Genomic DNA, 22,019 nt, shown 5'->3' with positions numbered 1-22,019 from the left:
TGTAGCTTAATTTAGCATCAGTGCTAATTTTTAGCATCAGAACACTGGATTCTAACCGACGGACACACTTTGGAGGGCCCCGTTTAAATTTCTTCAGAAATGTTCTAGTTTTTACTCATTATAAGGCACCTTGGTTAATCTAGGGGTTAATGTATAGGGTTATACAAATAGATGCATTATTTATTATTATATTCTGTTTGATTCAAATTTATATTATGTTTTAGTAACAAAGAGATAAACTATATCTTTCCACAGACTTCCCAAATAGAGAGAAGATCCGTGCCAGCTATGGGCTACATCACACACACCGTCAGTGCTCCCAGTCTGCATGGCAAAACGGTAGGATCTTTTGCTTCTGTTGCCTACTGTAATCTATTTATATTTTTTTGTTATTGTTACTGGCATACAGTTTTGTGCAAAAGTATTTGGTTATTCATTCCATTGCTTACAAGAGGCAATCTTTTAAAGTGTTCTTGATCAATACTTCTTCATGCTTTATGAAGACCTTTCAAAGTTTTCCTTTGCTGTTTGGCTACCCAGTTTTCCTTCATGATAAGAAAATGCTGCATTAAGCTAGAGTGAGATTTTAACTTCAACCACAACAAGCAAGGAATATATGTTAAAAAGATCAGCTCACAAGTAATCAACTCAGAATTAACAGAGCAAGACCACATTTATCTTTATTTTTTTGTCAGGCACAAAGGAGGCGAGCACAATGATCAGTGTGTGAAACAGTGTTTTTCCAGTTCATTCTTAAAAAGAACTTCTTCTAAATTTAGTTCGAAACGGTTAAAATTAATACATTTATTTTCACAGTTTAGATCCAGTATGAACATGTTCTCATTCGTGTATCAAATTATGATTGAAATAAAGTTGAAGTTAGAGATGCGCAATATATTAACATTAACATCAATACCGGCTGATATTAGTTATTTTTTTAACATTGCTTAATGTCGGGGTCTGAAAAAAACCTCAAGAAACATTGACAAGGTCTACTTTGAAAGATTCAAAGCATTACTTTATCATTGGAAGCAATGTATGAAGAAACAAGAGCTGTTAAACTTTTGCACAGCACTTTTCTTATTTAAGAGTAAGTTGATAGGAAATTAAATGCTGCTGAGAGGTTTTTTCTTTTTGCTAGGTTTCCACAATGATCTGTCCATGTTGCTTACATTGCTGCACTATGTTGTGGAGGAAAGGCTAAGCAAGATAGATAACCATGCTCCAAATCTTCATAACTTTATAATGTCACCAAAGGAAGAAATTGTAGCAATTGCTTAGGCAGGATAACAATTTCCTTTCTACAATGAGTTTCATCTGAATTAATTGTCAGTGAAAAAGTTCTTAATTGTTTTTTAAGTTACAAACAGGGTTGTACTGCCCTCGGTGTCACTTGGCTCTGAAAGCCACTACAGTAAAACGGATGTAATGCCCAGATGGTTATCAGATATTTTCTCTCATCCCTTTGTACCGTCACTTGCTGTGGGCCCCCTTTAACTCTGGCTTGGCTACAGCCAGAGGAGTTGACTCTGCTTCTCATTCAACTGCGGAGGCACCAGGCCAAGATGGCTGGTGTGCATAGCCCCTGCAGTGCGTTCGCTCACCTGCAACACCACCAGCACAACGGCCTTCTAGGCCCCAGCATGCAGGTCAGGGACGCTCATTCCTCCCTAACGCAGCATTCTGCAACCCCTGCAAGTGCATTGTGGCCCCATCTTCCCAGTCATTCCTGTACATTACTTCCTTGACATTTTGATGGACTCTGCAGTCTCTTTAGCACTGCCTGGTTGTCTGATTTTATTCTACCATTCTGGCATGATGTGAGTTGCATTATAATTACAAGCTGCATTTATATCCTTTAATGCCACTTGTCCAAACATAACAGTGCTATTAGAGCTTTGCTTGACTGTGTTTATTAAAACTGTTAAAAGCTAATCTGCCATTTTCAAAGCATGTTGCTTGTCAAAGTTGCTTATATGAAGCCACCCATTTTGACTGGTAGATGATGTTGCACCACATTTTGATCTGTGTGCATTAATGTTTTGTGTTTGGGGTTATCATTCTGAAGCACCCATCAGGCCATAATCTTCTTTATGAGCCTGCGAGGGAAGATCACTGCTGTTAGACTAAAGCTGCAGTGCTGTTCAGTAATGACAACTCCACCCAGGTTCTCATGTCTAACCATTCTCCATGCTCATGAGGAAATATAGGCTTTCAGTCTGACCACATGTCATGCACAGGACCTGTGTTGCTGAGTTGTGTGAGGGGTCACAAATGAGACATTAAAGCAGTTAAAAAATGACACCATTACCTAATTACAATGTGGCTTCGCTAATTGCAGATAGAAGCATAGAGTTTGAAATACACTGTAATTGAGATCAAGTTAATTAAAGTTTTGTTTGTAAAACCTGAACAGCACATAAAGACTAAAGGAGTCATCTGGTAACCCATTATCCTGTGCAGCTTCATTTCAAATGACTTATCTCTTCATTGCTCATTTAAAGGCTGATGATACTTACATACAACTGAAGAAGGACCTGGAGTATCTAGATCTGAAGGTGGGCCCCAACAAAGAAAACGCCACTTCATCCTTTTTCATCCTGTTCTCAGTATATTCTGCTCTGCTGCTGCTGCCTCCAGCATCTGCCTCCCTGATTCCCTTTTACCTGTCTGTCCTCTGTTCTGTGCTCTGCTCTCTACTGTTATGGTGAAATCAAAATGTCTTTTAATGCATACTTTATTTTTCTAATTCAATCAACATTGAACGATATGCTGGCTTGAATTCTCATGACAACCATAATTACTTAAATAGAAGGCAACTGAACTTCTCTTGTTTTCACCTCTAAAACAAAATAGAGGGAGTTAGCAAAATGTTTAGTTACCTTCTGCGCTTAAGCACTTACGAGTTTAACAGTAACACCAAAAATGGTGGAAAAATGTAGACATCTCACCATAACACTAGATGATATTCTTATTATTCTGATGTGATTTGAGGTGCTCCTTCACAGGACTGAATGATATAAAAATGTGACCCTCAGATCCCATCAGTATAACAAATATTAACATTTATTGTTTCCTGGAATTTATTATAGCTAATAAGTGGTCTGTATGCTGTTCACACTGATGCACATTCAAAGCAAAATTATCTTTATGTTAAAAAAAATGACATTACCTTTTAAAGACAATAAATTGAGCTTCTGGCCTTGCTAGAATGTAAAAATGTTTTGCATGCCAAGTCAATTGGCATTTCTACTGCTTTTGAAATTAATGGAAGCCGAGAATGGCCAAGTGAACGCAGTATTTTCTTTGTTTGCTCAGGATATAAATATATTATCTCTAGAGTATTATTTCAATTACAAGATAACTGGAGTTTAAGTTTCATCATTCAGTATTGCTGTCATGACACATAGCAAAGATCTAAAAAAGTTGTGATTAATGAAGGATGTGCCTATTTATGACTTTTACTGCTTGAAATTGTATTGAAATTTGAAATAGCAAAATATGTTAAAAATCATCAATCATAGAACACCAAAAACAAACTGATTTATCTTGCATTAATAAACCAGATTAACTGTTTTATTAATAGAAATAAGCACTGTTATCTGCAGATAATCCAAATAAAAAGTGTTTATCTATGGATAACGTTCAGAACAAAACTAAATCAAAAGATGACCACTCTCGGCTTCTTTACAGGTGTGGTGTGATTAATTTGAGGAAATTTTGCACATGAAATGCCTCAGGTCTAATTTCTATATCGTAAATACCCCAAATAAGTTAATGATTATGCATTGCTCAAGGATCTTCTGGCATGCAGAGAAACATTTGTTTACATTGAAAATGGGTTTGTCAGTTTGCCTATTCACCAATTTTTTTATCTACCGTAATGCAGGTTTGTCTACCATTTTGTGTACGTGAAGAACAATTTCTTCCCCATGTATGCAATTTATTAGGTGTCAGTCTGATTTTCTTTATAAGTGATTATTTTCAGAAATTTTAGTGATAAATGCTCATGATTTATTTAATTACAAATTATTTTCAAAGTATTTGGCTTTGTCATTTTCAATCAAATCCAAAACAACTTGCATCCTGTTACTAACATGTATTTTTCAGATTAATGAAACCTAATTTCCTTATGCTAGACTATGATGAGTATATAAAAAATAGCTTCAGTTGTAGGTTGTCAAAGTGTGTATGAAACGTCCCCGTCAGGTTCAGATTGATGACAAAATGTCCTCCAGAAGACAACATTTTATACCTAACTCTTTTCAGGTATAAAACAACAAAAAACAACAAGCTACAATTGGAAAATGGGCAAAATGACCAGCACCCATTGACGGTCTGTTTGAAATGTTTACATGGCTTATGTATGCCTGCTACAGTATAAGAGAATCCTGAATGTCTCAGTGCTGCTCTTTCAGTACATAAACTGAAAGTGATGAAGCAATTAATTATTGGCAACTATATATAGTATATAGTCTATTTGAGAAACATTTTTGTGTTGCTAGTTTATATATTACAAATAATGGCATAATTCACTGTTCGTCCAACAACAGCTGACATCTAAATGATCTGATGAAAATAACTATATTTGAAAACTTGTACAAATAAACAGGAAGGTCAAACGTTCATGATGGTGATAGTTTACATCATATGAAGATGGATTGACACATGATTGCCTGTGATCTTAAATTAGTGGTAGTCATATATTATAACAAATGTCACCACACTTAACACTTTCAATGTAAAATTGCAATTTTACTCAAATAACTTGTAGTATCTAACCTGAAAAATATGATCTCTTGATCACTTAAAGAATTTTCCCAGACCAGAAAATTATCCCAGCAACACCACAGAATACATTATAACACCCTCACATGCTGTAAAGCACCCAGTCTGACCGGTTTTATTTATTTATTTTTTTACTTTGACATGTAGAGTCAGTGGAATACCCCTTTAACGCTGTCTGCCTTTTCCACTGCTCAGTTGTGCCGTGATGGGTGTGTCGATACTAACGTGGGTGTTGAATGAATGTACCACCAGCACCACAAACAAGTTTTAGCTTCAAGCACCACCAGCCATGAGAGACAAATCTCTGGATGTTATTGAAGAAACAGCTCACACAGTATGGCCCATACAGGATGGGGCAACGGTTATGAATTTAAAAGAAATATTTCAGTGACAATATTTATTGAAAACATAAAACAACATAGTAAATGTTATTCCAGAGAGGGTTTGAACATCTTTACATAAAAGAGAAATATTTAAGACTTAAGAAAATGTGCTATCTCATAACTGAAAACAGAATGATACAGTTTTTCTTAAGACAACAAAATTCTTCATAGAATAGTAGATTCTACACCTTTTAAAGAAACTTAATGATATTAACGGTATAACATCTTCTGCTCTTACTTTTTTTAGTGCATGGGCCTTACAAACTTAAAAAAAGACATGTTTTGATTTTCTACATCTATTTCTATTAAGTTTTTATTGATTTCGTCTTGGGGGAAAAAATAAACATCCATTCCGCCATTGTCTTCCGTTTATTTAAGATTGAGTTGTGAAGGCAAGAGATCCTGAAGCGAACCCCTGACATATCTCTCCCCAATGACGTCCTCCAGCTCATTCCGGGGGATTCCAAGGTGTTCCCAGGCCAAATGGGATCTATAATCCCTCCAGCGTGTTCTGTGTCTTCCCCAGGGTCTTCTCCCAATGGGACATGCCCATAAAGCCTTTAAAGGGTGGAGCCCAGGGGGCATCAACCACTTCGACTTCTTTATTTTTCTACTTTGAGCTCCCCCTGGAAGGGGAGCTCTTCACCTTATCTCTAAGGCTAAGCCTTCCCATCTTGGGAAAGTTTTTTTGGTCGCTTCTATCCAGTCTCTCGTTCTTTTAGTCATGATTTATATATCATGATCATAAGGAGTGGTCAGAACATAATTGAACTGGTAAATTGAGAGCTTTGCTGTTTGGCCCAGCTCTTTACTATAAAAAACCATAGCAGTCACTCCGTTATTGTAGACGAAGGTCCCAAATCTGTCTGCCCATCCCTCTCTGCATCCTACAATTACTCGTGAACCAGATACCTAGATACATAAGCTTGTCTGATTGAGGCAAAAACTAATATATAACACAAAAGGTCAGCTCCTGACCTCAGACTTACAGGAGCTGACCTCATTCCAGTCACTTCACAATCAGCAAAAAAACACTAAAGATCATGTTGGAGGTCATGGGCCAAAGAACCCAACAGAACCACATCATCTGTGAAAAGATGAGATCCTGAGCAGGGGCGGAGCATCAGGAAGGGCTAGGGGGGGGCCCGGCCCGGGCCTACAGGGTTCCTGGATGGGAGGCGGAATATGTCTTCAAGGATCCAACCCTTTATCAAGTCTGATGAGAGCTGGAGAAGGCGGGCCCTCTCCTGTTGAGTATGATGTATGTAGGATTACATAGCTTGGTGCCCCAGTAGGTTATATAGTAGGCTGCCCCAGTCATTGTTAACTCATGGTTGCTAAAAACTTTACAAAACTGCCAGCCCAGCGAAGGAGCCGGACTAGTTACAGGTAGCAACTCTGACATTCATAGGCGTAGGAACCGGGGGGCATGGAGGGGACGTGTCCCCCCAAATATTGGAGACAGTCACATTCGTCCCACCCAATAATCCTCAGTAAATCTGGCTCCTGCCAGAGCTTTTTACTGTGTGCGCGGACGGTTCTGGCGGGTTGCTGGTTTATGAGCTTGGTATGGCGAACTGAAGAGCTGAAGGGTCACCCGGTTGGACAACTGTTTCACCCGCTACTGGTATGTTCACACCAATGATGTAATGATGACAAAACCTTCATACAAACACGGTGTTTTAATACCGTCAATCTCTGTATTCAGCTGTTCTTAGGTCAGCCGCAGGCATTTATCTGTCTTTTAGATTTTTCCAGACTCCAGTCTTGAAAATGGAATAAAGTCCATTCCGCCATCTAAATGCTCTGTGTAAAGCTGTCTTCTGCATGTTCCCCACTGACAACTTAACTTTTTTTTCTGATTATTTTCCACCAAATCTCTATTACCGCAGTAATAGCAAACAATCATTAAATCTAGCACATGGTAGACCCAAAAACGTTGTCCTCCAGGTAAGGGATCTGGCCTGTTTACTTTGGGACAAATTGCGACAAACCCACTGAATTGATTGACAGGTGCCATCACATCAGTTGAACAAGTGCGCGCGCCTGACATTCAAAGTGCATAACAGAGTTGACAAAACACCCCATCCCCCCCAAAAAATGAATCTGGCGCTGCTGCTGAAGGCTGACTTATAGTCACACTTTTAACAGTTCGGGTTGAGCTCGTTTTTGAGCCAAGTATGGAGTTTATAGTTGAGGTTTACATTGGAGCCGCCTGGAAGAGCATCTTCCAGATCGTCCAGTTTGTGTGAATGGCAGCACCCGCGATCCGAGCTGAGTTAAAAAATCCAGAGGTGCAGGAGGTGCTGTGACACACTGCGCATGCAGCGAGTGCCTCTGCGTACCCGCTTCAACGAGCGCTGCTGCGTGCTCGGTTCAACTCGTCAACAATAAACCTAGCTTCAGCAGTTGCTAGCTGCTCCAGGCTCTGAGTTGAAATTGATAAAGTGTCAAAATGATTCGATCGCTGTCCGTGGTTCTGAACTGATTTGAATTTGTGTTGTTTCATCATTAGTGACCAGTAGCCTGATGTTTCTGTTGTTCTCTGGGTTTGTTGTACTTCATGTCAGATGGATTTCAGAATGACATAGTCGCTCTCTGTGGAGGTGAAACTTGTAAGATCCGCTGTTGCAGGCATGTCTATGTTGTAAAGTTAAATTATCATGAGCTTTATTATTTGTGTATAGGGCCTGGTCATTAGCCCCCCTCCACTCCCCGCCCGACGCTGACTTGTTCCGCTAGTGATCCTGAGGTTCCCAAACCAGACACACTCCATGACTACACCTTGAAATCCTGCCCTTGAACATCACAAACAAGATTGCGACAAGGGGCAGCCCTGGATATTATCACGTTTTTCTCCATTTGTGCATCCTGTTTGAAGAAACAATGAGAAATATTTCTTATACCACCATCTTACGATTGTGTGTCAGGATTTAGTTTTAATGGTGTTTGCAGATATGAAATATTGGAAAAATGTTTCATCTTGCTTTTCTACACATTTAGCTGACACAGTTTGATTACTACATAAACCTCCCTGCTTTGAAATTTGCTGTACATGTTATAAAATATTGCTACGTGAGGGAAAAGGCTTTTCTACATTATGTAGACAGCGCATAAACAAAACTGCTAAAGAACTGGTGTTGCTACAACCCAAATCTTGCAAACCATCACCCATAATGTGCTATTCATCTACCCAACATGAGTGACACAGTATGATTACTGACAGTGCCTGCATGGTGTAGCATTATTATTGCTGAACTAGACCATTGCCACCTTTTGTCATCCAGCAGGACAAAAGCACTAAGGCCAGAAACTCAGGTGAGCCAAAATGAGAAATAAAATATCTTCATCCGTGTGAGTCCAGTTTTCTTCAGGTCAGAAAAAAAAGTAAAATCTTGACAGATGCTGAAAGGATAGGATTTCCTCTTGAAATGATTTTCCACCCTGTGTAACAAACAATAGATGTGTACATATATTAATCATGTCTTTCTAATTGATAATGAAAAGCCCTTCGTTTTGGGTTTCATCCATGTGAGTCCAGTCTATCCATGAGTAATCTCATTTACAAAGAGATAACTCATGCATAATGTTTGCCCAAATGTAGAGGAGCAAAGTCTAAAACAGTCTGGATTCAAATCAGTTTATTTAAATAATGCCAATTTGTAACAGATTGTATCAGTTTGTTCATACTTGAATTAAATCCTGTACAAAATGTACAGTTTATATCTAATTGAAATTATTTTGTCAAAAATACTGAAAATGACATACATTCAAAAAAACATATAAGATGTATATGTTTCTTTTTTAAAAAATCCTCTTTTAAAAATATTCAGTAAGAGCAGCCCTGAGCTTTCAGGATTTCCTGAGACATGATCAGAAGTCTTTGTTTTTAAATATATTCTTCACTTTCACCACAGATTTTATCAGTGGATATTTACCCTGTTTTTTTCAAATTTTATTTACCTTAACTTTTGCAGCACTATCATTGTGGATTTTAAAGGAGATTATTTGTTCACAAGTGCATTTATGAAAGGATTCGGCAAATTCTAATATTTAAATGCCATTATTGAGGGTTTTATGATGTTTTAAATAATTTTGAATTTCAGGTCACTGGACAGGAGAGCTTAAAAAAAGGGAGATCTTCAAGGCCTGTGAAAATTGCAGAAAGTGACGCGGATGTAAGTACATGTTGCCAGAGTTTACAGAACAAACGCCCTGTTTCTCAGTCTTTCTTTTCTCCGTGATTTTCACTTCCGACTTCTGACAATCCACTACTGAGACGCAGCTGACTTCAGTCTGACTTTACTATGTGCTTTAGTGTGGTTTTCTGTGTGTGTTTTTAACTTGTGGTAAACAGAGGCAGCAGAGCTAAGGGAACATGTGTGTTGCAACACTGTGGGGACACGCATCCACGCTGCACAGTGTGGGCCTGAGAGTATCGACCACAGCTTTTATTTTTCTCCCCACAATTTAAAGGGAAAAATGCATGTAATGGGAGTTTTAGATGTTGGGCTGTTAAATTTTTCAGTTTGATTTGCCTGATCCTGCTTTTCTCACTCTTTGTTTTGCGCTGAATGGAGGTAAATAGGATGGATGTCTTGGCTTTTCATCATTAGCATTGTTCCACTTTAACAATTTATAAGAAATTGCCAGTAAATTTGTCTGAACAATGAATATTTCATGCAATTAAAACAACAATATGTGGCAGCCAAATAAAAACAGCTTAATTATTAATTGAACAGAATGATAAATAGATCGGAGGGGGAAAAAAATACAGTGGGTGAGAAAGACTGTGAACTCGGCAGTCTTATGTTGTTTTCATAAACACATAACCCATTTCTGGGAAAACAATTCTGTCACTCTCGGTAAACAAGCCTTTCTCCAACAGTGAATGTGAAAATATGGATTTTTGATTATGATTACTCATAATGGGTATTACCAAATCTTTCCCCCTAACTAGACAGCGCAGAACCTTTTGATATATCTTACTGTGTTGATGAGAAGAACTCCTCTGGGCTTTTTACAAAGATAAGCCTTATTGACAGACAGAGAAGGCTACAGTAGACGATCAATTCGTCTCCGCCGGCTGCAAGAGCTGAATGAAGACAAGAATGGAGCGTTTGGCCTCTGTTGTAAACACATGCTCTGTTTATCACCCCGTTCTGTTTTATCTCGTTCCTGATTCTCTGTTGCTTTACTTTAATACTCTGAAGTATGAAGTATTATATATGGATTGCTTAGAGAGGGGATATGGATGCTATTCTTTGTTTTCATCTGTTCTTATTACATCTGTTTGTTTTCCTGTAGGTCAAACTAAGTCGACTTTGTGAACAGGACAAGATTCTTCAGGAACTCGAAGCAAGAATACGTAGTTTGAAGGAGGACAAGGTGTTTTCTTTTAGTACTTTAATCATAATTAATAATTTAAAGATCTCTGAAGCTCATCTTTTTGAATCGTTTTGCCCACTAAAATCTCTTGATTCAACATTACTGGCTCAAATCTGGAGATTATATCAGTCCTCTGAGATGGGAAATGTCTGTGGACTTTTTAAACTTCAAAAATCCACAATATGTTACTGCTCTTTGAGGGAAAACTACAAGCTTGACAACGCAGAGTGAGATGTCATTTGGGCTGTGGAACTCCTTTCACCAATTCACCGGTACCTCTGCCAGTAGAAAGTTAAGGAAGCATGACAAATACATGTATGAACACTACAAACTGAATTCATAGTTTGTAGTGTTCATACAAACAGAAGTTGGTAGCACTGTTGCCTTGCAGCAATAAACTCCTGGGTTTGAATCCTTCTCCGGGGATCTTTCTGCATTGAGTTTAAATGTTCTCCCTATTCTGGCTTCTTCCAAAACAGTCCAAAAATACCTGTTAGGTTAACTGATTACTCTAATTTGATTTTTTGTTCCCCACCTCTTGCACAATGACAGCTGGAGATGGGCAACAACGGCTGCAACCCTGAAGAAGAAGTGGATATATAGTGGCATAAATTATTTTTGTTTACCCCTACAGTCACTTTAGAACCACTTTTTAATAACACTTCCCTTATGTATCCACAGTACAATAAAGCTTGTAAAAGTATCCTTTCTGGTTTGCGGTTTGATGTGACATTTCAAGATTATCACTGGTCCCCATCTAAAAACCTCTTTTAAAACTTGCTGGAGGCACCCCAGATCGCCAAACAGGATGAAGAAACTCTCTAGATAAATTTGTCTTTTATTGCAGTTGCATTAGTTAAGATACACCAAAAAGTTTGCAGTTTACAAACTGAGAGCCTTTGGGATTTTGCCCCCCTTACTATGTGTGTGGATCCAATATTAACTTGGATCCATGTCCTAATTTGTTTGCCATATGAGCAACTTTAAACTAATTATTGCTATGGCAGTAAAAATGTTAATATCAGACAAAGATAACTTGAATACATACAATTTTTTCAGATGAATATATAGTTCCAGGCCTTGTTCAATTATCATTAACTGTAATTTAATCACAATTTTGTTCTTTTCAATTTGACCCAACCAAGCCTGGTTCCTGCCATAGTTGTGGAATCAAGAAATCCCCTAAAAAAAGAATCGAATGACAACATGAAGTAGAGTAAAAGATCTCTATAAGGAACTCACTATATAAAGAAATGTAAAAATAAACAAATTTTTTATGATCCATTAATGTGAAAGGAAATAATAAAGCAATCTCTTAAACTTTAAGATTCAAATAAACCACAGTGAGAGCTATTATCCACAACAAGAAAATGTGGAACAATGGTAAACTTTCAAATGGAGTTAACCAAAATTGCTCCAAAACTGCCTTGACGACTCATTTATTAGGTATGAAAAAATATCACATTTACAGGAGTAGAGCAAGTTTACCTTTAAGTAATATAGCATGTTAGAATTAAGACTTTGTTGGCAACAAAACTCAGTTAAGATTCTGTGGAATGAACTTTTACAAATTGATTATTCTCGAAAACCTTCAAATCTGTCTAAAATAAAAATGATTCTGCAGCAAACAGTGGGCCAGAATTCCTCCACAAGGATGGAAAAACTCATTGTCAGTTCTTTCAAACACTTGATGGCTGTTTTTTGCCACCAAGAGTAGCACAACCAGTTAATAGGTCTATGGGGAACACAGTTTTCTCATAGGACCAAGTTGGTTTGAATAACTATTTTTTCTTTAAGAAATGAAATCATTGTTAAGAAAATCATTTTCTTTTTAACAGTGGGGATATTTACAATGGCTCATTTCTTCTAGCTCAATATTTCTTAATGCTACATGTGTAATTTTTAGAAAAATAAACTGTTCCTACTCAATAACTGAGCAAGAGGAGGCTTATGGATGTGTATTTTTATAAATTTCATGATATTTTGTGATATATCACAATTTTTATGATATGAAGCAAAAGAAACCTGTAAGGGTGCAAGTACTTCACTAAATTGTCACTGTAGTTGAATTATGTTATCTTTTTTCCCATTTTAAAGACTGAGAGAAATTTATCTCTGTGACATTCTGTATGTATAACCTGGGGAAAATGAAACATAAACTCCAACTGAAGGCTCAAAAAATTTCTAAGTAAAAGAACAAAAAAATTATAATCAAAAATAAGGTTGCTAGGAATTGGCAACCTTTAAAAAATGCTTTTTAGTGTTAGATTTTTTTTCTCGCTGAAAAACTGTACTCAAATTACAGGTTGGATTTTTAAACATTTTTGAGTGTCAGATTATATGCATTGAAGTAAAAGATTAATGTATTCTTAGGTTTTTTATATATCTTAACTAAGGATGCCAATATGTGGTGAGATGTATTTAGTAAAAAGCTGTTTCTGAATTTCTAAATGGAGAATTCTTCCCACTGAGAAAATGTACCCAAATTAAAGGTTGGATTTTTCTAGTTTATGTTATGTAGTAAAAGATTAATTTATGTTAAGGTTCTTCTACACATCTTTACCAGGATTGGCAATAAATATGAATAGCTACTGCACTGAGACTTCCTGCTCTTTTTTGTTTTTTGTTCTCTTCAGGACAAGTTGGAATCTGTGCTGGATGTTTCCCACCACCAGATGGAGGAGTATCGAGATCAGCCGGCTCACGCTGAGAAAATTGCCTATCAGCAGAAATTGTTGCAAGAGGATGTGGTCCACATCAGGGCTGAAATATCTCAAGTGTCCACCGTAAGACCCAAGTTTCTCACTAACAGATAAAAAAAAAACTGCAGCTCATTTGAGCTTTAAATATAACTAGTGCCATGTCTTTTTCCACAAAAAAATTAGCTAGGATACTCTATTATTTCTATGCTGCTCTGGGTATTGTGTTTCTTGAATTACTTGAACAAGATGTTCACTTCTGTTTTTAGTTCCCTTTTCGCTATTTCTGCAGCTGGCACAATGTTTCAGGTTGACTGACTGTCAAAATGAGTGATTTGGGGAGAAACCTGAGGCTGTGAAAAAACTCATGAGTGTATTTCTCGGCAACATGGGTTAAAATATTCTCTGATATTCAAAATATTTAGTTTTTGAATAGAAAATATGTAGTTTCAAATCTGGAATTACAAATTAACCACAAGATAACAGGAAGTAAACAAGCACATCCTTTATTTGTCAGTTGTTAGTATTTAGTGTGGCTAAATTAGAATGTAATCAGTGCATATTTTAATCATATATGTACATTTATAATACAAACTTGTTTTTATTTGAACAAGTTTAGTAAAGCTGGAGTATATTTCAAGATACGTGAAATGTAGATGTGTAAAGGACGGCTACATGTTTCTTGAAATTAATTAAATAAACATGGCTGTCCAAGAAAAGTTCATAATCTCAAAGTTGTGTTTTTTATTATGTCATATTGGGAGAGTTTGTCTGATTTCCCTACAGGAGATGGAGAATGCATGGAATGAGTATACCAGACTGGAGAAAGATGTGGACTGGCTGAAGTCAGCCCTGCAGGGACAGATGAACCGCCATGATCTTTCCCAGGTCTATTTCTCTCTGCAGCCTTTCACTTTTATACACAGGCTTTAATCAGGAGGAGCTACAAATTATAAATTTCAGATTCTCATTCAAGGCAAAAAGGGATTTGGTCTGCGTCTGTTCAAAGATCAGCCATCAGTTTCATCTGATTTGGATGAAAGACAGATTTTGTATTTGGGTAGTTGTAAAGTATGTGTTAAAGACAGTCCATGTGTTCTGTCTGCTAATGTTGGAGTGGTTCTGTGTTTCTCTTTGAGCAGCAGGAGAAAGTGCAGCTCAGAAAAGAACTGTGGAGGATTGAAGATGTTATTGCAGGACTCAGCACCAATAAAGCTAATTACAAAGTCACAATTGCTTCTGTTACCAACCCAGGTGAGGTTACAAATGAGAAATCCAAACACTAGTAGCGCTATCTGAAACTTGTGCCTCCTAATCTTACTTATTACTTAAGCACTGAATGTTTTTCTTTAAAAAACAATAATAATAAAAGCAGTGTCTATGCATCTTGTTACATTTTTATGCACATGACACTCTCCAGAGAGAAAATTTGTGCCTTCAGTGCCAGTATCATCAGTGCCTTCTGTGTCTGGGAGCCAGACTGCTGTGGAGATGAGATTGTCCCAGCAGCAGCCGCAGCAGAGCCCCCACCTCAGCCATGACCCCACGCTTACCTCCAGTTTCAGCCAACAGCCATTACAACACTCTACTACCATCTTCAGTGGCTTCAAATGGGTGAGTGAACAACTCTTTATGTATCCCCGTCCCCACACCATCTAACCCAACACCTGGTTATATAACCTGTTGTAGCCAGGTTGCAGAGTTGCCTTCCACTCCTCCCAAATCTATTTACGTTTCTAACAAGCTCATTATGATGCTACATCTTTCTAATACAGGTAAGGGAATTATTATTGATAATAACTTCAAACAGAACATTACTTTACAAACTCTGAACCAACCCTTTAACTTCAGTCATCACAGTACTTGATGCATTTTCTGAATGTTCCGCCTATTAAATGCCAGTGGTATTGAATAACATCATAAAAAATCAATAAAGTTAAAAAAAATACAAAGTTGATTGTCAATTTCTATGGTGTATTTGTTGAATGCCAGTTTTAGAATTGTTTTTTGGACAATTTTAACAAAATGTGCATTTACAAGAAAGTTGCATTAAAAAAAGAGTTAGAGACTAGCAAAGATATCTGATTTTTATAATAACACCTTTGTAGTTTATTCAACTAATTAAAGGAATAAATTCTGCCTGAACTCTTAAAGAAACTTGAAATAACCTTTTATAAACTTAGTGTAGTATTTACTGTATATGCTGGTAATACAAACACTGCATTTTTCATTTCAAGTTTCTCCAAGTACCTCATAGTTGTCTATGTGTGCAGTGTGAAGAAGATGTGCCTCCCAGACCTCCTCTACCTCAGCTCTACAGTCCAGAGGAGCATCCTCCCGCAGTGCCACCGTTGCCCCGGGAGACGACAGTCATCAGACACACCTCTGTGCGTGGCCTCAAGCGACAGTCTGACGAACGCAAAAGGGATCGAGAGATCGGCCAGTACACAAATGGGGACAGTAAAGTACGTGAGTTGTTTTTTTTTTATGTTCGTGCTACTGACATTCACAGATCTAAACTTGTTTCTTTTTTATCATTTGTGTGTCTTTCAGGTGGAACTGCGACCTTTTCTGAGTGACCCGGAGCTCATTGGAGCCGGAGATGGCTCCAGTGTCGTAGCATCTGGCCGTGATGGAGGTTATCAGACGTTACCAAGCAGAGGTAGATGAACTGAAGAGATTCTAACCCTGACAGATTCTGTTCCAGATTCTGTGTTGTCTTAACATTATTAAATGCTTTTTTTATTTTAAATATCAAAGAGAGAACAATGTTTTATTATTTGTCGGCTTCCCTTCAGGGGCGGCTAGCTCCTCACTGAGGGTGAATCAGTCTTCGAGCATCTCCTCATATGTGACTATTCGAAGATCTACTTCAGCTGCTGGTGTGACGGTGAGACTTGGAAACAAAATAAATGAGAGACTCGACAGATCCAACCTTCATATGTCAAAAAGTTTGCTCACACTTCACCTCATTTTAAACTACCTTAGCTCTAAAAACTAGATTTTTCTTCTTTCTTTTTTCTTACTGGAAAATTAAAAATGTTTTTACCTTCTACTTGGGTGTGCAATTTTATTTTTGTGAAGTATATATATATTTTTTGCTGTCTGCTGCATCTTTCATTCTTCTTTTCAACTTCATTTCCTCCTACTCATCTCAGGAGAAACCAAAAAGTGCCTTGGAGCGCCTGTACTCAGGGGACAAGGTGCAGCATCAGCAGAGGGGGAAGATGAGTGCCGATGAGCAGCTAGAGAGGATGAAGAGGCACCAGAAGGCCCTTGTCCGCCAGCGCAAACGCACTCTGAGTCACGGAGACCGACATGCATCTCCAACGTCGCGTGGTTCTTCTTCGTCGCGCCCGCTCTCTGCAGACTTTGGATCAGTATGTTACTAGAACATTGCCACTCACACTCTCATGCATGACGCCAACCTAACGGAGAGTGGGGATCAACAGTAATGCATGCCTTCACTTGGAGCAGATAGTTTTCCTTTTTTTTCTGACATAAGTTGAATGTTAAACCAATAAGTTAGTGATTTGTTTGTTCACTGTTTAACTATGTATGTGTCTGTTGTTTTCAGTCACTGATTGTTTTTGACTTTGACTGCAGACAAAATAACAGCATCCTATAATGTGGCTACGACTCTGTTTTCCTTGACTTAAAAATATCAACATTTAAGAAAGCCAAGACTAGTATTACACAGTAGGTCATACACACTGGAAAATACTTAGATTACATGGATTATCTCCTTTTGTTACATGTTAAAATTTATAAGGTTTATACGGAGATGAACAATGCCTTGCAAAACTAATCGTACCCCTTGCATTTTTGTGTATTTGTACAGAAATTGGTTCATAATATCTTTGCGGTAGAGAAAGATTGCATAGTTTTCAAGGAAAATTAAAGATCTGAAAAGTGTGATGTGCATTTGTATTTAGTCCCCCTAAGTCAGTCTTGTGTAGAACAAAAACTGTCTTTTGGGCTACACATTGATATGCTTTGATCTGAACCGTTTCATTGGAGCTCTGATTCTACGTTCGCTGGTTCACCTTCGGAACCAGTGAAGGTTCTGAAGGTGAACCTTCGCTGCAGCTTTAAGTCTTGTTTTGTTCCAGCCTCAGTGTCTGTTTAGCTAAATCCATCACCACAGTAACTCTGACCAGCTTTGCTGTCCCTGCTGAAGAAAAGAATCCCCGCATCATAATGCTGTCGCTAACATGTTTCATCATGGCAATGAGGTTTTCAGAGTGATAGGTATTACTTCATTTTCTACCACTCAGTGTTCTGAGTGTGGGTGCAGAAAAGTTAATTATTGTTTTAAATTGAGCAGAAAAAGTTCTTCTTCTGGCGTGCCGTGGTGGTAGGGGTTATCGCGACCCACGTTTGGAGGCCTTGAGTCCTCGACGCAGCCGTCGTGGGTTCGATTCTCGGACTCGCCGACATTTACCGCATGTCTTCCCTCCTCTCCTTCCCCCTTTCCTGTCAGCCTACTTTCATATAAGGGACACTGGAGCCCACAAAAACAACCCCTGGAGGGGAGGGAAAAACGTTCTTCTGTGTATTTGCTGTTAGCACTACATGGCTTGTGGCAAACTTGTACTAAACAGTATTTCTTATGGCTTTCATTCAGCAATGACTTTCTTTTTGCAAACTCTTCTATTATTACCATATGTGTGGGGTGCAGCACTAAGAGTTGTCCTGTCAACATATTTCTCCCACCTGAGCTGTAGATCTCTGAAGCTCTTTTATCATGGGTCTTTTGATTGTTTCTCTGTTTAATGTCATCCTTATCCATCCTGTCAGTTTAGTTAAATGATCATTTTTTTGTCGATTTGCAATTGTGTCGTACATTTTCCTTTTTTGGATTTTGAAATCAAATTGCTTCATTAGTAGTCTGGGATGTGTTCCTTGATTGTCATGATGTCGTTTGTTCGCTATTGCTCTGTGACAAACTTCGAAGGCCTTCACAGAATAACCATATTTATGTTTATACAAAAATTCATAGGGTTTTAATCTGAAACCAATTGATTTTCCTTGAAGTGCATTAGGACCATAAACGTATATGGGACTTTATACATTTACACACTGACATTTTTAAATTCCTGATTGGAAAATGAAAATCATGCAGCATTTTCCTTACACATCACAATCATGCACTCTCTTATAGAAACATGAACTTATAGAAACGTGTAATTGTAGTGTGGCAAAGAGATTAATAAGGGGTATTTATACTTTTGCATAGCAATGTCGATACCTATATCTACGTACTAAATGGTTATACTTTATACTGTGCCTAGATAATATTTAAAAACTGTTAAATATGATTAACTGAATTATTTAAAACAAATAATACTAATTATCTTCAATAAAACACTTGGTGCCATCCAGTCATTGCTATCCATCCGTTCATCTTGTTCTTGACTGATTTTGTCACTTAGATTCAATCCTGAGTGTCTCTAACATGCTTTGTGTTTTCAATCCATTACAGTGTTGATGTACTGGATATCATCAGCTCATTAGTCATTGCTCTTCTCATTTAGATAATAGAGCCTGCTCTTCATTAATTAACTGCTATTGCATCCAAGCACTCATCGGTGTGGTTTGTGTGTGTGTGTCTGTTGTGTGTGTGCATGGAAAGAGAATGAAAGTAGCCACTTAACTACTGACCAGAATGTTAACTAATGCCTCAACATGCATTAAGCCCACTTCTCTCAACTTCCTCATAGCTTTCTTTTTTTTTGTTTCTAGATGAAAAGAGGGCATGTGAAGTTGTGAATCCTGACTTAGTGTTGTTCTATTTCCCAGTCTTTTTGGAACAAATGGTGATGTCAGTCAGTTTGATATCAAAAAGTAGCTTAACTGTCTTATCTGGTAACTGGAAGAACGCGTTTCTCTTTCAAATGTGAATGTTGCTAAAAAAAAAATAAATAAACAGCATTTTCTAAATATTTTTCATTGCCACGTTTTCTTTTAAGCAGTGATTTTTTTTCCATGACCACACAAAATTGTCTTATTTGGTGAAGCTGCAGTATGAAACTTTTATGAAAAATATTTTTTTACATCAGTATTATATGTGGGGACAGTGTAGTATAAGACAAATAATCTGTGAGAAAACATAGAGCACCTTTGCCTTCTTCCAGTGCTCCCAGTACTAACTGCAGAAATACACGATTCAGGCTGAAACAACCAATCAGGGTTTTTTAGCGCTGTCAATCATGCTCATATATTGCTCACCTCCACCCATCGCCCCCTTGCTCTCTCCTACGCCATAGGTAGTTTCCACAATATAGAGAGCCACAAATGCTCAGGCTGGTTAGCATTGCCACCGATGAAGGTGGATAAACAGTTTTTCTTTAATGGTAAGTTATTTCTCTGCCATTAGCACATTGAGCAGCGCATACAGGAGCATGATTGGTTGTCTCTGAGTGGTTGTTTTTGGTCGGGAATGGTGCATTTCTGCAGACCGCCTTTGTAGCACTGGGAGGAGGTGGGGGAGCTTGATTTTTTTTCACAGATTATCTGTGTCATACCATCCTGTCACAACATGGTGACAGCTTTAACAAATACTGTAAAAAAACAACAAAAAAACGCATTTTTGTGAAAATTGCATTCTGCAGCTTTAAATCTTTTGTTAGTGTTATATCCTGTTTATTTCTATAGGATTTTAGCTGCTCTCCTTATATCACTGTCAATGAGTTTCATAGTGCAGTGTGTTTTGAAATCTCTCACTTTCATGTATGCATGCGTACACCCCATGCATGTGTCTTGTGTTTCTCATTTCTGACTGCATCCAAAGAAAGAAAAAAGAATAAAAACCTTATCAACTTTTAAAATCAAGAAAGGACTATAAACACCTGATGTCTGATCTAGTAAGGCCATGTGAGCCGAGTCATTTTCACTTTTAGTCAATGCAACCCGAAGACAGCGCCCGGTGATTTGTTTCACACTCTCTGTCTCTTCTGTCCAGTGGAAGAGGGAGCAGGAGTTTGACCTGCAGTTACTGGAGAGGGCCGTTCAGGGGGAGGAGGCTCAGGCAGTTAGGAGTGTCCAGGGGGAGGAAAGACCCCCTGAGCACAAAGAGAGACCCCGCTCGCAGTCTGATGAATGGCTGACATTCCACTCCACGGCCACAACCCCTCCCACGCATGAGGTCGATCTGGAGCCGCTGGAGTATGACCTGGACCTAAACAAAGAGGTAACAAGGTCTTTTCTGATCTATGAAAAGAAAAGAAATGAAAAAGATGGGACTTTTATCAGAACATGAATACTGTGAATATGAAGTGAAAAAAACTGCGTGGCCCAAATCTCCTTAAGACATTCTTCTTACATAGAGATTTAAATTCTGAATTCTCTTTTGAATCTTAAAAATAATCTTTGACTAATTGGCATTAGCACATAATTTAGAACATGTGCTTAATAGAAGGTTAAATAAAATCGGGAAAATGCAAATGCTATTTTTCTTGTTGAATAGCTACATAGCAAATAATTCATATTTTCTTACTTTTCTTTCGAAATTCTTTCACAGTGATGTTAAAAAAAAAAAACAACTGTTGTGCCAAGGGTGGCACAACCAGCTATAAGGCTTAGGGGACTGTCACATTTCCATGTTAAGCCAGGTTGCTTTGGATTACATTTTCTTTTCCCTTGATAAGTTAAATCATAATTTGCTAATTGCCTTTTGTATTTATTTAGTTCACAGTTCACTACTTAAAATTGTTTGCTGATCTTAAAATTGTTTTTCTGATCTGAAACAAAAACGTCTGACAGAAAAGCAGAAACAAAATAAATCAATAAGGGGGGATTACTGTTTCACAGTTCTGTTTTTCGGTTAGATTCATGGAGTCTGATGCTTGGGAAAAGAGAAGCAGAAAATGAGCCTATTTGTGTGGCAGAGCATTTGATAATCTGGTGGTAAATGAGCAGGAGAGCACTGAATGTTTTTTTTGGATGAAGACGCTTTAATTCATGCCTTCATTTTTATGTACTGCATTAGATGTACCTCGGAGTAAGCAGTCCTGCAACACTCCACCTGTACTAGGCACTTTATTTCAAAAGATGGCAGTAGTAGTTAAAATCAGAAACAAACTCATCTATCACATGTTTTTCACACATTCAATTATCTAATTAGTTATTTTTACTATCCCATATAAGGAACAATAACATATTTTATACTTGTTGTACTTTTTATTTTGTTTCTATTGTTTTTAAAACATTGTTTTGAACATTGTTTCTATTTGATTGTCTCCTTGCTTCCGATACAGAGGAAATTTTTCCCTCGGAAACAAATGAAGGATTGCTCTATTATATTCTATTCTAATTTTTAGTTCTTACTAATTTGTGATTTTGAACTTTATCTGGGCCTCTATCTTTTAGCTGTGCAAGCCTCAGAAAGTGTTGATCCCAGAGCGCTATGTGGATTCAGAGCCTGAGGATCCACTCAGTCCTCAAGAAGTGGAAGAACGTCATCGGAAGGTGGAGCGTATCAAAAGCATTTTGGCAAAGTCAAGGTGCCCAAGCTGCTTTCTAGCTAGATTATGCTGAAATTCTGTTTTAAGTTTAGCTAATGATGATGATCATAATGATGTTGCCTTAGGGTTTTTAGACGTTTTCCAAACATCGAGTTTGAAGAGGTGACAGATTAAAGGCAGTATAGCATAACAAGATAACTTGATTCACTGTGTGTCTTCGACTCAGAACCCCATGTTGTTTTAACATTTCCCAATTTGGGTTTTCAGAGGGACAAATGATTTGGGTTATGGGAATT

At 37.8% G+C, this 22,019-nt stretch overlaps 1 protein-coding gene across 10 annotated transcripts in view; it reads left to right on the top strand.

The window, feature by feature from the left end:
- The window catches only part of plekha7b (pleckstrin homology domain containing, family A member 7b), an 80,036-nt gene that overhangs the window by 51,526 nt on the left and 6,491 nt on the right, over nt 1–22,019 (top strand). For 6 of the 10 annotated variants that reach the window (XM_032561015.1, XM_032561017.1, XM_032561011.1 and 3 more), the window contains 15 exons: nt 256–339; nt 1,515–1,649; nt 2,505–2,558; nt 9,278–9,349; nt 10,479–10,559; nt 13,196–13,345; nt 14,045–14,146; nt 14,401–14,512; nt 14,679–14,872; nt 15,532–15,723; nt 15,812–15,920; nt 16,057–16,148; nt 16,417–16,638; nt 20,223–20,450; nt 21,629–21,762. In XM_032561015.1, coding sequence (XP_032416906.1) covers nt 256–339; nt 1,515–1,649; nt 2,505–2,558; nt 9,278–9,349; nt 10,479–10,559; nt 13,196–13,345; nt 14,045–14,146; nt 14,401–14,512; nt 14,679–14,872; nt 15,532–15,723; nt 15,812–15,920; nt 16,057–16,148; nt 16,417–16,638; nt 20,223–20,450; nt 21,629–21,762 — 1,961 coding nt within the window. The remainder of the gene's footprint in view (nt 1–255; nt 340–1,514; nt 1,650–2,504; nt 2,559–9,277; nt 9,350–10,478; nt 10,560–13,195; nt 13,346–14,044; nt 14,147–14,400; nt 14,513–14,678; nt 14,873–15,531; nt 15,724–15,811; nt 15,921–16,056; nt 16,149–16,416; nt 16,639–20,222; nt 20,451–21,628; nt 21,763–22,019) is intronic. The other 4 variants (XM_032561020.1, XM_032561018.1, XM_032561013.1 and 1 more) reach the window with 3 other exon arrangements.

Source organism: Xiphophorus hellerii, chromosome 4 (genome assembly GCF_003331165.1).
Source record: "Xiphophorus hellerii strain 12219 chromosome 4, Xiphophorus_hellerii-4.1, whole genome shotgun sequence".
NCBI classification, from domain to species: Eukaryota; Metazoa; Chordata; class Actinopteri; order Cyprinodontiformes; family Poeciliidae; genus Xiphophorus; species Xiphophorus hellerii.
Note: the sequence above shows the minus strand (reverse complement) of the source record. Positions and strands in the feature narration are given on the sequence as shown.